The following is a 15,942-nucleotide window of genomic DNA, read 5'->3' as shown; positions in this document are numbered from 1 at the left end:
GGTTCTCTGATCTCCTCCGGCTCGACTGTCAGTCCCCACACAGGCATCGCTGCTGGCGGTCTCAGGTCCACTCACTCTGCCCCCAAATGCTCCAGTTGGAGTGATCTTGGGGACTGCTCGCTTCACGGGTCGTCCCCTTTGCTTTTACTGCCCTGGGGTCTTTTAACGCCGCTTATTGCTTCTTTTTCAGGTGGCCGGGGAGGAGCACGCTCCTCACGGTGGGGTGGTCACGGGGGCCATTTTGGAATCTTCTTATGAAGCTTTTTGAAGCCTTCATCTGTCCTTTCTTGAGTAATCTTTCTTCCATACTTCTCAAACCATTTTTCGTCCAGGATGTGGCACAGAAGGGGTGCTGGTCTCCAACGTAGACAATGTGGCTTGGCTGCACGACTCGGGCAGCGTTGGTGCTTATTACTTGACTTATCTGGCGCCTTTGATACCGTTGGCCATACCCCTTGCTCGTCTGGGCCGGCCTTTCTGGTGCCGTTCTTTCCTGGTTTTCTTTGTTTCTCTCTAACCGAACAGTCAATTTCCATTCCCCCTTTTCATTCTGTACCATATGCCTTGAGATGTGGAGTTCCTCAGGTTTGCTCCATCTTCCAGGTTTGATATGTACATGTAACCTCTTACCAAGCTTATCTGCTCTCACGGCTTCCACTGTTATTCTTAACAGATGACACAGATCCTGGTCCGTTTAGATCTCTCTTGTCGAGACAGCGACCAGATTTAGGTCCTGTCTCGAAGCTGTGGGTGCATGGATGTGTAATAGCTGGTTCAGGGGGAAAAATGAGGTGTTGGTGGTGGGCCCTTCTTCTTCTACTGCCTTTTGTACCCCCTCGTTTGGCCATCTTTAGGGGTAAATATGTTATCTGAGATTCCGCAGACAGAAAAGCTAAGTCCAGTATGTCAAAGGGGCCATCTACAAATGAAAACCCCATAGTAAGGTTCTTTGTTTACTCCTTTCTCAGTTACGTGCCCCTGTGGTGTCCTTACTTGTTATGTCCTCTATGGACCACTTCAACACCCTATTTCTGGCACAAACTGGCTACTTCCTATGGCACCTTCAGTTCCTGTAGAACTCTGCAGCCAGAGTAGCCGCTTACACACTTAGTTGTGCTCACATTACTCCATGTGTGCACCATCTTCATTGGCTACCCATGGTCAAGCCCATTCAGGGCAAGGGCTAACGTCCAGTTCATCATGCCTTTTATGGAACTGGGGCAGAATATCTACAGGCCAAATTCTGTTTGTACATTCCTGCTCGGCCACTCCGCTTGGTAAATGCCTGATAATACATACTGGAAAAACTGCCTTGTACATATAAATCCATTGTACATCCATATAAAAGTGCTGTGTGCAAAATGCGTCATAAAGTGAAAGCAGAACCATATTACTTCAAGGCAAATCGTAACTATTGGAAATGCCTGATGAAAGTCCAAAGAGTATAACAGATTCAAAAAGTGCCAGGTGCGCTTGAGAAAAGTCTCAAGTGTTTCCGAGTTCCTTCCACTCTAATCACATTTTTAATTTTAGGCAGTGTGAGTTGCTTTTTATGTTATTTTAACTCACTGTCCTATAAATCCATATTTCGAGTGACATTTTTAACTTGGAAATGTTCTGAGACCTTTAGTTGTCTATAGTTTACCTCTACTTGTTCACACTACAGCACCATTATGAAAAGCAAATAATGTATAGATCTATAATTGCCTTACAAACCTCTGGCACTGTGTATCAGCGTGCCCCTGCTGAAGGTGTGAAGTCGTAATATCTGTTGAGCCCTTACAGGAAATATTGTGACAAAAGATTGTGAACATTTGAAATAATAAAGTTTTCTTTTTCTGTTATCCAATTCTTGCAGCGATTCATGTGCAGTTATGAGAACTGTTTTTCCATAAATGTTTTACTATTCGGCTTCTTTTTCTTCCAATCCCGCAGGTAAAGCAGGTTCACTCCATATGGCTCCACCAATTTGATCTTTGGTGTACACATGTATATGTATTATTTGTTGCTTTATAGTGTAAGCACTTGTCATAATAAAAACACTTCAATTACCCAATTGTCTATTTCTTTAAGCTAATGTATTATTTGTTTTTAACCTCTTAACTGCCAATGCCCCCCGCGCGCCAAGCCCTTTCTTGGTGGTTTCAGTATGTCGCCATTCAATCCCTTGTAACTTTTTATTTACATGTCATATCTCGCTCACATTTGGCCCCCTTTCTTCCCACATGTAGGTGATCATAACGCCACCTAGGAATCCTAATTTGCTGTTTGGGGGGTGAGAGAAAATAGCCGAAAAGGGAGCACATTTCGTGTCTTTTCAGAAAATGCCAATAAAATGATGTACAAAGAAGCCTGTGGTTGTTTCCTTGTAAGAGCTGGGAACAAATGGTTTGCTGCGCTGAATTTGCCATTTTCCAGGTTTTCAAGAACAGGTTGAGTGTTAACCAAAAAAATAAGGTTACCATCAATTTTGTGAGAGCTATGTGAGTTTATCCCTTTTTTTCCCCAATAGTCCATGCGTGGACGGAATGGAAGACCAGGGTAGGAAAGCTGAAAGGGAAGACCAATGCATACATTTCTGAAAAGTGACAAAATTCCATGTTTAGGAAAGGGTGATTTGCGCAGGTTAGGCAACATCTATGTAGGGAAAATGCCCATAGTTTCGTGAAAGATTTGAAAAATGCCAGTTAAAAAAGGTGTGTGCTGGACATGGTTGGACCTGTAAGGTAATGGCTTCTGTGAATATTGAGAAAAGCAATGCCCCGCTACGTTCCCCTGACTTTTCCAGTTATGAAATCGCATATACCACAAGCCAAAAACAGAGCCATAGTACACAGGAATTTTATGCTGACGGCCTAAACAGACATACTTAGCATGTGTAAAAAAGGAAAATAAATGTGAGGACTGGCAAGCATACATTTTTTGAAAGAGCACAGGTAGATCTTTTGAAGCGTAGGTGACTTGAGCAGGTTACAAAAGCATACAGCGCCTAAATCAGCAACTACATGTAGTTCGCAATTGGGAAATTAAAGGGTTGTGTAACAAAGTGCAGTAGCAAATGTATAAAAATGTTAAACCAAGTGAAAACAACAAATGTCCTACCATCCCACATTCCCAAACGTGTCCTGACAAAAACTGTACCTCATGTGTCGGTGTACCTACCTGGGTGCAAATGGAAAAGGCTAAACCACTGGTAACCCAAATGTTTCAGGAGAGCAGACTCCCGTAGGAACCCACAGAGGTCTGACTTGCGCAAATTGCCCTAGAATGTATTACCCAAAAGCCCAGCAAAGTCTGAAATTTAGGGAAAATAACACAATTTTCAGACATTTCCAACCTGGAAACTACTGAAACATACCGCCAACAACACATGGCCTACCTTCCCACAGGTGTCTGGATGAAAACAGTACCTCATGTGTGGCTGTATCTACCTGGGTGAAAAAGAAAAAGTGTTGACTATCCCCAAGTCCAACGGCAGTCCCAAGGAGCACCAGCAGGGTCTCCATCCGTTCCCTGAGGGGAAATCCTGTAATGCTGCCTAGCCAGAGCTCCAGGATGGTCAGGAGTGATGTCCCCAGCCTTGGATGACTCTACCATGTGGGTCCACCATTCCCAAGTGCAGCGGCACTCCCAAGGAGCCCCGGCAGGGTCCCCGACCTTTCCCAGAGGGAGAAGCTGTAACACAGGCCAGCCAGAGCTCCAGGATAGTTTGTTCTTGGCCTTGGGCAGCTGTCTCCCATATGGAGTGACCATCTCCAAGTGCAGTGGCTGTCCCAGGGAGCCCTGACAGGGTCCCCTTCCCTGTGGCTTCCTGGAACTGCTGCTGGGCTGTGGGACGGTCAACCCACATGGGAGACAGCCGTCCAAGGCCGGGGACATCACCTCCAATCATCTTGGAGCTCTGGCTGGCCTCTGTTACAGCTTTCCCCCACCAGGGTGCCCCGGCAGTGTGCCAATACCTCCACGAAGGGAAAAGCTGTAATGTAGCCCAGCCAAAACTCAAGGACGGCTGGAGGTGATGTCCCCGGCCTTCGGCATCTGTCTCCCATGTGAGTCCACCATCGCCAAGTGCAGTGGCAGCCGAAGGGGCCTGGCAGGGTCCCCCTCATGGAGGGAAATTGTATAATGCAGGTCAGCCCAGAGCTCCAGGATGGTCAGGGGTGCTGTCACTGGCGTTGGGTGGCTGTCCCTTGTGTGGTTGACTGTCCACAAACCCAGCAACGGTTCCAGGGAGCCTCGGCAGGGTCCACGTCCTTCCCAGAGGGTGAAGCTGCAACAAAACCCAGCCAGAGCTCCAGCACAGTTGGGGGTGCTGTCCCTGGCCTTGGCCATTCGTTTCCCATTTGGGTCTACCGTCCTCAAACACAGCGGCTGTCCCAGGGAGCCCTGGCAGGGTCCCTGTCCCTTGCCAGAGGGAGAAGCTGTAATGCAGGCTAGCCAGAGCTCCAGGAAGGTGGCAGTGATGCCCCTGGCCTTGGGTGGCTGTCTCCCATGTGGGTTGACCATCCCCAAGTCCAGCTGCAGCTCTGGGGAGCCCTGGCAGGGTCTCCATTCCTCCTCAGAGGCAAAGGGTCCCCATTCTTCCCCGGAGGTGAAATCTGTAACACAGTACAGCCAGAGGTGCAGCCTGGGCTTGCGGACAGTCAACCCACATGGGAGACAGCAGCTCCCAGGGAAACACCAATGTTTTTCTGGCATGGTGGGAATTTGTGGCCTGACCCTGCATTTGTGTCCCAGCCCACCAAAATACCTCCCCAGACTGCCCAATCCCGTAGAATAAAAAAACGACTTGCATAACATTGCAGCTCCTTGCGTAAAGAAACCTGTAAACAGAACAAAAAACATGAATTACCTATGTTCAGCCCAGCGAAAACAAATCATAACTTTCACGCTCCGATCACCGCCCCCCCCTCCATGCCATCCCTGGTGGTCTAATGACCCTCATACCCCAGTAACAGCACATTTGCCCCTTCCTAGGGGCCGATTTTTATTAAGACTATTAGTGACCATAACACCATTTAACAGTATAATTATAGGTTTATGGATTTTGGTCGACCTCCTCCCCCCAAACTGGTTGAAAATCCTCTGCCCCCTCCCCTCAATGTCTTTAAATTTTTTATACCACTGATGGTAGATGGTGGGTTGGGGTCAGGCCATATTGGATTGTGTAAGGGGTTGGAGGGGGTGGGTGGTGGCGGTGCAACCTACCCCAAAATCTGACATTTAAAAAAATTCGATACAAAACATTTGGAAAAAATTCAACTACGTCAGGTTCAATTTTAACACATAGATCCATAATTATGCCAACGGCTAAGATAATTCACACTTTGGTCCAATTAAATGGTTATAATAAATCTGGAATATGATAAATATGTAAGAACCATGAACTGATAACTCGAGTAATATAATAAATGAAAATAAGGGCTACTTTAACAATATAAATACTTTCATGGAATATAAATGACTGAAAATATGAAACTGTTAATGAAAAGAATTACATATTGAGTACAACAAGGAACTGAGTGACAGCATAAAAAAGGAAAGAACTGTGACCGTGTTTCTAGGTGGACATATGGGAATGGAGCCACAAGACCCTGGGCGGGGCCTGTACCTTCAGAAAGATAATAGCCAATATATAAGGTAGTCCCAAGGCGTCTACCCTATCCACTTTATCCTTTGCCAGGTACCAGTCTGTAATTCAAGACCTGGTAGAGTTTTGAAGAATGAACAACTCTGCATTAGAAGGCCAAATGATCTGTGGGTATTGTCTTTGATCCCTCTAAAAGTACATTTGAATACACAGTCTGCAGGATGGACTGTGGAAAAGACCTACTTGAGCTTGGGTATGCAGTGAAGTTGGCAGATGAGGAGGTTCAAGGTTGGCAGAGTTATTGTGCAGCTGCCTGCAGGAGGCACCATGGTGGGATCAGGCAGCTACCATGACAGCGCTGCTTGACTTCAAGTTGGCAGCTGACCATTTATAACTGATACGAATCACTAGATCTGAAGGTGAGTTACTTAGAAGAGCCAATCACTTTGTCAAGTACACACAAGGAGTTGGGCACATTAATTAACACCCTTCCTTTTCCAGTATCAAAAGGGGCTGGACTATACAGGAAGGCTTTGGTAGAAGGCCTAGTATGGGAGTTTGGAAACAAGAGTTGCAGTAAAGAGCGGGGTGAAACAGGAAGAAGGAAGGTGAAGGGAGTTGAAGCAGAGTAAGACTTGAGGTGAATGGGAAAGGAAGGTGAAGATGCGTCAAAAGAAGGGAAAGGGGAGAGCAGCGTGAAGAGGGGAAAACTAGTAAGGGGGAAAGGAGAGATGGAAGATCAGACACAAGAGAAAGGAGGAAATTACTTGGAGAACAGTATAAAAGGTACAAACATAATCGGTGTAGGAAGATGAGGGCCACTGATGAAGGAACATTTTTGGAAAGGTACTGAGGAAGAAAAGGAAGGTGGAGGAAGGAAGAAGTGCAGAAGGTGGACCCTGAAAATAAGGTAAATGCTGTGGAAGAAGGCCTGTGTCCATTAAGTAGTATGCTAGCTGGTGCCTAGGTGTACAACTTAACCTACTAACTAGCCCATCAAAAGTAGAGAAGGGTATTGGAAAGACGAGGAGGAGTGCAGTACCCTGGGTAAACCAACTTGACCGTGGTTTAACTCTCAACACCAAGCTGAGTGGGCCTCTCTCCGGTTTCTGGCCCTGCTGATGCATCATATCATCAGTTTCTGGCCCCTGGAAGGGCCTATCTTTGTCTTCAAGCCCAGGAGTGCCAGCACATCTTCAAGCCCAGGACAGACAAATGGTCTTTCTGGCCAGGAGAGCAAACAAATCTTCATGCCTAATAGGGTCAATGCGTCGACAATCTGAGGAGGGTCAACCCATGCTCATATAGTGCACAAGAGGGGAACTAACTGAACCAGGTTATAGGTGATAGGACTGAATCAAAAGGATCGAAATGCAATAGGGTTCAGTAAATAGAACCGAAAACAAAAGGGTCGATTTTCTTATTTATTTATTTTAAACCCCCGTTTATGGTATAAAAACAAAGAGAAATGGCCCTCCGACCTGGAGAGGCAGAAAAGTCAGAGGGCCGTTTCTCTAATGGGAAATAGTTGCTTCAGTGTGGATGGGCTAGTTCCCATTAGACGAGCGGACCTTTCTGCCTCTGCAGGGCCGTTTCTCTAATGGGAAATAGTTGCTTCAGTGTGAATGGGCTAGTTCCCATTAGACGAGCGGACCTTTCTGCCTCTGCAGGGCCGTTTCTCTAATGGGAAATAGTTGCTTCAGTGTGAATGGGCTAGTTCCCATTAGACGAGAGGACCTTTCTGCCTCTGCGGGTCGGAGGGCCGTTTCTCTAATGGGAAATAGCTGCTTCAGTGTGAGTGGGCTAGTTCCCATTAGACGAGAGGACCTTTCTGCCTCTGCGGGTCGGAGGGCCGTTTCTCTAATGGAAATAGCTGCTTCAGTGTGAGTGGGCTAGTTCCCATTAGACGAGAGGACCTTTCTGCCTCTGCGGGTCGGAGGGCCGTTTCTCTAATGGGAAATAGCTGCATCAGTGTGAGTGGGCTAGTTCCCATTAGGCGAGAGGACCTTTCTGCCTCTGCGGGTCGGAGGGCCGTTTCTCTAATGGGAAATAGCTGCTTCAGTGTGAGTGGGCTAGTTCCCATTAGACGAGAGGACCTTTCTGCCTCTGCAGGTCGGAGGGCCGTTTCTCTAATGGGAAATAGCTGCTTCAGTGTGAGTGGGCTTGTTCCCATTAGACGAGAGGACCTTTCTGCCTCTGCAGGTCGGAGGGCTGTTTCTCTAATGGGAAATAGCTGCTTCAGTGTGAGTGGGCTAGTTCCCATTAGACGACAGGACCTTTCTGCCTCTGCAGATCGGAGGGCCGTTTCTCTAATGGGAAATAGCTGCTTCAGTGTGAGTGGGCTAGTTCCCATTAGACGAGAGGACCTTTCAGCCCTCTGCAGTTCGGAGGGTTGTTTCTCTAATGGGAACTAGCCTTCTCAGTGTGAGTGGGCTAGTTCCCATTATTATGCAGATCTTGGCCACTAGGGGAGCAACAAGGGCCATTTGTCTAATGGGAACTAGCCTTCTCAGTGTGAGTGGGCTAGTTCCCATTATTATGCAGGAGTTGGCCACTAGGGGCAAAAAGGCCATTTCTCTAAACTAGCCTTCTCAGTGTGAGCAGGCTAGTTCCCATTATTATGCAGACTTGGCCACTAGGGGAGCAAAAAGGGACATTTGTCTCATGGGAACTAGCCTTCTCAGTTTGAATAGGCTAGTTCCCATTATTGTGCAGGACTTGGCCACTAGGGGCAAAAAGGCCATTTCTCTAATGGGAACTAGCCTTCTCAGTGTGAGCAGGCTAGTTCCCATTATTATGCAGACTTGGCCACTAGGGGAGCAAAAAGGGCCATTTGTCTAATGGGAACTAGCCTTCTCAGTTTTAGTAGGCTAGTTCCCATTATTGTGCAGGACTTGGCCACTAGGGCCAAAAAGGGCAATTTCTCTAATGGGAAAGAGCAGGACTTGGTCACTAGGGGCAAAAAGGGCCATTTCTCTAATGAGAACTAGCCTTCTCAGTGTGAGTGGGCTAGTTCCCATTATTATGCAGGACTTGGCCACTAGGGGAGCAAAAAGGGCAATTTGTCTAATGGGAACTAGCCTTCTCAGTTTGAGTAGGCTAGTTCCCATTATTATGCAGAACTTGGCCACTAGGGGCAAAAGGGCCATTTCTCTAATGGGAACTAGACTTCTCAGTATGAGTGGGCTAGTTCCCATTATTATGCAGGACTTGGCCACTAGGGGGCAAACAAGGGCAATTTCTCTAATGGGAACTAGCCCACTCACACAGAAGCAGCTATTTCCCCTCTGAGAAATGGCCTAACAACCGATGGGTCGCTTCTCGGATGGGAACTAGTATCGGTCGCTTCTCGGATGGGAACTAGTATCAACCAAATAAATACCTGAAAGTGCTTCTTCCTCCGTAATTCCCTTCCTAAGCACGTAGACGTCCTACGTAAATACGTCATGATCTCCTAAAGGTATTTCGGAAAGTGTCGGCAAACTTTTAAACAAACCCACAACGCAGTCGGGTCTCATGAGAACTTTATATGTTTGATTGATAATGAAAGCAATAGGAGGCCTGCGTTTGCGAAACGCCCAGTTCCTGGTTCCAGGCAGCATCAGGTGAGTCTGTGTGAGCCAGCTCTTCTTATTAATTGTATGTGCGTTGCTTCCGTTAACTTAGATCGTTCTCCCCCCTCCCTACCCCCCTTTGTTGTTATGTTGGCAACAGGAGCCCCTTTACAACCTCTGGAAATGCACGTTTAAGAAGAGGCTGCAGCTGTAAATCATCTTATTGTACTTCACATGTTGAAAATAAACATTGTAAGTACGCGATTTTCTAAACATCTGGTTTTGAAATTACACAGGGCAACCTGTGGTTGTTGGTATCGTAGACACAGTAGCTGCTCCAAAACTCATTTACGGTTCAGTCCCGGCTCTGGCATGCTCGCAGACGCAGTAACTGCTGTGCAGCCACTACACAGACAAGACAAACCGTGCTCCGATGTAAGTGACTACATATATAATAATACCTGCGCCGGCTAATGATTGCAGACGTGCTACTGTCTCCACTTCCAGTGCCTACTCTGAAAGTGATGATTCCCCAGGGCTAATGGCTGCAGATCCCGGAATTTCCCTGGGTCTGATGACCCTTCCGTGGAGAATAACTGCAGGCACAGTGTCTGTTCTAGGCTTAATGGCTGCAGACACAGAAACACCCGATGAATATCGGCAGACAGCCAGTCCCTACCTTCTCCAGCGCCATCACATCCTCTGGCTGGAGCGAATGAGTGCAGACCCAATACCTGCTCTGGAGTTAATGACTTACGATACAGCACGTACCTGCTCATCAGCTGTATCTGACAATACCTGCCCTGGGGCAAATAATTACAGACAGTACCGAATCTAGGATACTGATGCCAGACACATTACCTCCTAATCCGTTACATATGACAGAATACCTGCCCCGGGCCTTCTAATTACAGACACAATACCTTCTCTGCACAGTACGTACTCTGCGGTTAACAATTCCACTCGCAGTATCTGCTCTGGGGCTAATGGTTTTATGGTTTTTAACATAATACCTGCTCATGAGCAAATCTGGGGTTAATGACTGCAGAAACAGTAAAAACCCCATGCACAATTTCCTTGTCGTGTGTCCTTTCCCATTCCTCATTCACCTCTGACACCTCGAACCACATTCTCTGAAATTAACGTACAGCGTAAAGACGTGATCAGTCGGGATAAACCATCGTGCCACGATTTTCAAAACGTGTTTGGTGCAACTGCATACTTGCCAACATTCTGTGACCAAAAATGGGTAGGATTTTTCAAGTTTAAAAAATAGTAATCAGCAGAATGATGACATCAAAGGAAATTAATTTACACGAGATGTGACACTGATCAGAGCACACCATTTTTTTTGTCTTACTCATGTTTTCTCATAAATCTTCAGATTTACATAACCAAATGAGTGAGCGGTGAGAATTGTGCTCAGCATTTTTAGTTTTGCTGTTGGCTGCAATGGCGACTGGTGAATTGTTTACCATGTTTTAAATGTTTGTCTGGAATTTGTGAGAGCCATTGAGTATAGTGGTGGAGCTAGAACCAACCAAGGGGTATTGGGGGAGTGGGTGTTCCCTTCCAAGATTTTGTTTTAAATAATGGGATAAAATTGTGTTTTTTCTATCACACTTTTTGTGAAAAATTGGGTAAAAAGCAACAGTGTGCGATTGGTTTTGTATGTTAGCACATTAAAAAAAGGCGCACAGGTGCTTTTTCCTACACATTTTCATGATGCCTTTGCCACACAAATACAGTAGTATACAAAACATTTTCATGCTGGCTGTGCCCATGCAGACTGCACCAATACATGCCGTTATTACCAATTATTGCTGTTGGATATGCTTGTAAAAAATGCAATGCCACCATGAGAAAATATGTCCAGACTAGCTGCACTAATCTATGCCAGTGAAGCCATGCAATAGCACTTAATGATGTGTGCTTTACCCTTGATGCCCAAAAAATGCAATGCTGCAGTAATAACATATGGCCAAACCAGTGCCATCAATGGAGGACAGTTTAGCCATGTAACAACCCTTGCTTACTTGCTCCTTGATGCACAGGAGCCATGCACCAAAAAGAGTATATTCAAACTGGCTGCACCAATGAAGGCCAGTATTGCTATAAAAGAGCACCCACCACGTTTGCTTTACCTTTGATGCCCATTAAAAAATCAGAATACCACAGTAAGGAAGTATAATTAGACTGGCTGCACCCAAGTATACCACTCTCTATCCTCCCCTCTGGCCGACTCACTCTGCGGGGCACACTCTGGATATTCTGATCTCCTCAGACCTTCCCCTTTTCTATCCCTCTCACCTCTCCTCTCTCCTGGAGTGATCACGTTCTCCTTTCCTCCAATCTCACCATCTCTACCCCTCAGGCCAAGCCAACTCCCATCACTGCCACCCACCTTCTCGGCCATCCGACCCATGAAGCGCGTGTCAGTTGAGGCTTTCGCCGCTGCTTTCTCACCCTCCCTCCCCCTTTGGCTGACTCACACCCTGACACAGCCCTTTCCATGCTCCACTCTGCTATATCTGATACTCTCGATGTTCTTGCCCCTGTCATGAGGATCCGCCTGAAGCCCAAAGCTGGTACGACTCAGACCTCGTCACCCTTAAACGCACGTGCAGGGTGGCTGAGAGGAAAAGGCGTGCTTCGTGTACATCCTCTGACAAACTGGCCTGCCGCCTGCTCCAAAGGCAATACCGGCTCTCTGTCCTCACCAAGAAGAGAGCTCACATCCAAGCCCACGTCTTTGCGGCATCTAACAACTCGGCTGAAATAAGTCTGCAAGGAACTGGCCAATCCTGCCGCAGTCTCTACCTCTCCGGTCCTCTCCCAGGCCCTCTGCACGGCACTGGCTTCTCATTTCATCTCAAACTCAGGACATCCTATCTTCTCTCTCTACTCCCTGCTCTTACTCTGGCCCTTCTTTGGCCACATCTCCTCCCTCCTTCTCTGCCTTTTCCCCTGTTCTCCCCAGACAAGGTTTCTAGACAAGTCTGATCTATGAAAGTCTCGTCAAAACAGGTTCATCCCTGTTCCTCCAAAACCATCAAGGACCACATTGACTCCCTGGATCTTGCTCTGGCCGACTTCTGCAACCACTCCTTCGCCACTGGAGTCTTCCCTTCCCTCCTGAAGCACTCCTTGTGCACCCTCTTCTTAAGAAACCCTCTGCCGACCCCTCCTGCCCGGCTAACTATCGCCCAATCTCCATCACTCCTTTCCTGGGCAAACTCTTGGAAAAGCTGTCCATCTCCCAGCTCAATCTTCACACGTAATCTGTTGGTTGCCTCCATGATCATCAGTCTGGCTTCAGAGCTGCCAGAAGCAAGGAAACTGCTCTCCTGAACATCCGTGAAGACCTGCTCTCCAACCTTGATTCCAACACCCCGTGTCCTCATCTTACTTGATCTCTCTTCTGCCCTTGACACGGTCAATCATGCCATCCTGCTCAACTGTCTGTGATAACTGGGTTTTACCGGTAAGGCCCTGGAGTGGCTGACTTCTTTCCTTTCTGATCGACCCTCCCAGGTTCAACTTGGGTCCTTCCATTCCTCTATCTTTATCTCTACCTGTGGTGTTCACCAGGGGTCTAACCTCTCTCCCTGGCTGTTCAACCAATACCTGGCACTTCTTGCCCATTGCATTGCCGCACTCTGCCCCAACTTCCAGTGCTATGCGGGTGACACTCAGATTGTTTTCAGGCTACCCTCGGCCACCTCTTTTCCCTCTCTCATCTGTCTTTCCACATTCCAGGACTGGTCTGCAGCCAATGATCTCTGCCTTAATGCCAGTAAGACAGATATCCTCCTCATCAGCACACCTGCTCCCTCCTTTCCTGTCACTCTTGACAGCCTCTCTTGCCATCCTCCTGCTCCCACCTGTGAGGCTAAAAACCTCGGGGTCATCTTCGACTCCACACTCTCCTTCTCTCCTCACATCTCTGACATCTCTAAGAAGTCACATTACCAGCTGCACCTCCTCAGAGGTATTCTTTCTTTCCTATCCTTCCCCCAGAAGCTCACTGTCTCCAGTGCTCTGGTTCTCTCCAGGCTGGACTATTGCAACAGCCTCTTTCTAAATCTGCCTGCTTCTACTCTCCGCCCTCTGAAACTCCTTCAGAACAGGACTGCGAGACTTGTCCTTGGCCTCAAGCCCAGGGATCGTATCTCTCCAGGACTGAAATCTCTGTTGGCTCCCAGTGGCTGAAATGATTAAGTTCAAAACCCTCTGCATTGTCCACAAAGCCGCCTGGGGCCTCAATACCTTCAACTCTCTCGTCCTAAATATCTTCCTTCTCGAGCTCTTCGCTCATCTGCCTCCAACTCCCTCAGGGTCAGTCGCTTCTTCAAGCAACAAGTTGGTGGTAGATCTTTGTTCGGCTGGGGCCTTCCTCTGAAACAGCCTCCCTGCCCCCATGAAACTTGAGGTAAATCATCTCCGGTTCCAGAAGCACCTCAAAACCTTTCTCTTTGCTTCTGCTTTTTCTCCTCTCCCCTGCTGCCCTCCTGGCTGAAACTGCACTGGTTACCTGGCCACCCTCTGTCCTCAAGCCCAGGTCCCCTCCCCCACCAGTCGCCCACCTGCACTAACTTCCTGGCAACCCCCGCACTTGGGGACTGTTTCTGTATCCCTTCAGTCCCACTACCAGCACTTGACACCTGATGTCTGCACTTACCCTTGCACTTGCCACCTGCTGGTCATACTTTTACGTATTGTTATTTATTCTATTATCCCATGTACTGCACTGTCCTCAGGCACTTTCCCACTTCCCCCTTCCCATGCACTTGTGCGATCTGAATGATACCTGGCCTAGTAGGATCGCAGTCTGTCTTCCCTCCGTTCCCCCTCCCTTACCTCGTCGCGCCTTGAAACACTTTTGTATAGGCGCGCTATAAATGCCATATCATATCATATACACGTAAACATTTACATTTGACTTACCTCCTGCTTGCACCTACAGCATGCCAACACCATCCACCTCACAGAGAACGTACTGGCTGACCGAAGAGGAGAGATTTCCTCTACTGTCATTCAGAGCATCCAACTCTAGTAGTACAATGATGAGAGGCAGTGGGGCTGACCTTCCTATGAGCCATCAGCCTCTTATTGTGCCCTGCACATATTGCATAGCCCACAAAGGCCCACAGGGCACCACATTGAAAAAAGATAAACTTGGCAGGAGTATGCACCCCTGCTCAGAGACAGGCAGCACAGTCCCCTTGCATGTACCTGACTGTTTGGACTTGCACTCAAGTGAAGAGGCAGCGTCCCACGCCCATAGATATGGGCCGCCAATGGTTAGGTGGCATTGTGAGTGCTACCTAAATGTCAAACCCATTGGCAGTGAAGATAACCGAGAGATGGTGTGCGAGTAGGGTCACAGAGCCTGTGTTTCACTTTTTTATCCAGCCATTGACTACTCGTGGCCATTCTAGGCCATACAACCATTCCTACCCACTTCCCGCCCCTGCCGGGATCTTATTAATAAGCATTCTACTGAAAGGTAATGGCTTTTTTGCAGCTGAAAACCAGCTCCTGGTGTGAAGAAAATGACTCAACAAAGCGTGCCTTAAGCCACTTGATTTGTATGCAAATGTGTGTTCTTGCATCTGTTCATGGCACTGTATTCCCATTAAAACATGCATTGGCAACAGTTACATGTTTGGCTTGTGTATAGTATTATATAGGCATTTACTAGGCACTGCCATCATATGCCCAAGTAATCACCACATTCCCAGCTTTTTGCACCATTGTAGCAATGCCTGGAACATTCCTATTCAATGTCTACATAAAATCCCAAATGGTTGGCTTTACCAGTGCTTGTCTTTTAAACTTTATTTAAAAGTACAGAATATAAATACACACAGAAGAAAAAGAACAGATGTAACTACATACTATTTTGTCTCTTAACAAGTAAAACAACATAAAACAATAAACACCATAAACCTTACACCAGGTTGCCCAGTGAACATAGCCAAAAGCCAATAAAACAAGAAAAGAAAACAGACAGAAATCTAAGGGAAAGAACTTGTAAATACACTGAATAAACAATAGTACATAGCAGGATCTAGTGGGGGCTGTTAATTAAGTCATAAATGTTACTACTGAGGATATTGACAGGGCATGTATTCCACTGTGGTCAGCCTTGATATTGATATTTTATTTCTATTGTGCTCGTACACAAGTGTTTCAGAGTGCGACAAGGCAAGGGAGGGGAACAAGGGAGAACATAAAAACGATCTTACTAGGCCCAGTGACATTGGGAATGCGCAAGTGCATAGGAGGGGGCGGGGAGTGCGGAGCAAAGGAGAAACAGATACATAATAAAATAAATTACTAAAGGCAACAAACGGTGGTAGTGCAGCCAGCAATTGGCAAGTGCTGGGTTTAAGGCAGCAGACAGGGTAGGTCTGATATGGGGGCTGTAAGGGTACAGATGCAGACCCCAGTGCAACGGGTGGCCCGGAGGCAGTGCGGGAGGGTTGCAGGGTGAGCAGGTACCTGGGCCTGGAGAACAGAGGGTGGCCAGGTGCACGGTGCAAAGAGAGACCAGATCAGCCGGGGAGAGGGGGAACGAAGGCAGAAGCAAAGAGGAAGGTCTTGAGGTGCTTCCGGAACCGGAGATGGTTCTCCTCAAGTTTCAGAGTGGCAGGGAGGCTATTCCAGAGGGATGCCCCAGCCGAAGACGGAGATCTACCCCCAGCTTGTTTCTTTGAAAAACGACTGATCCTGAGGGAGTTGGAGGTGGGAGGAGCGAAGAGCTCGAGAGGGGAGGTATTTGCAGAGGGATAT

The 15,942-nt window shown here is 47.4% G+C and overlaps 1 protein-coding gene and 1 long non-coding RNA gene across 2 annotated transcripts in view; one reads left to right on the top strand and one right to left on the bottom strand.

The window, feature by feature from the left end:
• LOC138567610 (uncharacterized) overlaps window positions 1–8,993 on the bottom strand; it is a 44,894-nt gene extending 35,901 nt beyond the window's left edge. Inside the window, exon 1 of the long non-coding RNA XR_011302256.1 lies at window positions 8,973–8,993. This is a non-coding gene — a long non-coding RNA (uncharacterized lncRNA). The remainder of the gene's footprint in view (window positions 1–8,972) is intronic.
• A 69-nt stretch (window positions 8,994–9,062) lies between these two features.
• Window positions 9,063–15,942, top strand: part of POP7 (POP7 homolog, ribonuclease P/MRP subunit) — a 79,894-nt gene continuing 73,014 nt past the window's right edge. The window contains exon 1 of the mRNA XM_069646015.1: window positions 9,063–9,195. Within this exon, the coding sequence (XP_069502116.1) occupies window positions 9,134–9,195 (62 nt within the window). The 5' untranslated portion in view covers window positions 9,063–9,133. The remainder of the gene's footprint in view (window positions 9,196–15,942) is intronic.

Source organism: Ambystoma mexicanum, chromosome 1p (assembly GCF_040938575.1).
Source record: "Ambystoma mexicanum isolate Mex_15411 chromosome 1p, UKY_AmexF1_1, whole genome shotgun sequence".
In the NCBI taxonomy this organism is placed as follows: domain Eukaryota; kingdom Metazoa; phylum Chordata; class Amphibia; order Caudata; family Ambystomatidae; genus Ambystoma; species Ambystoma mexicanum.
This window is presented reverse-complemented; position numbering and strand designations above follow the sequence as displayed.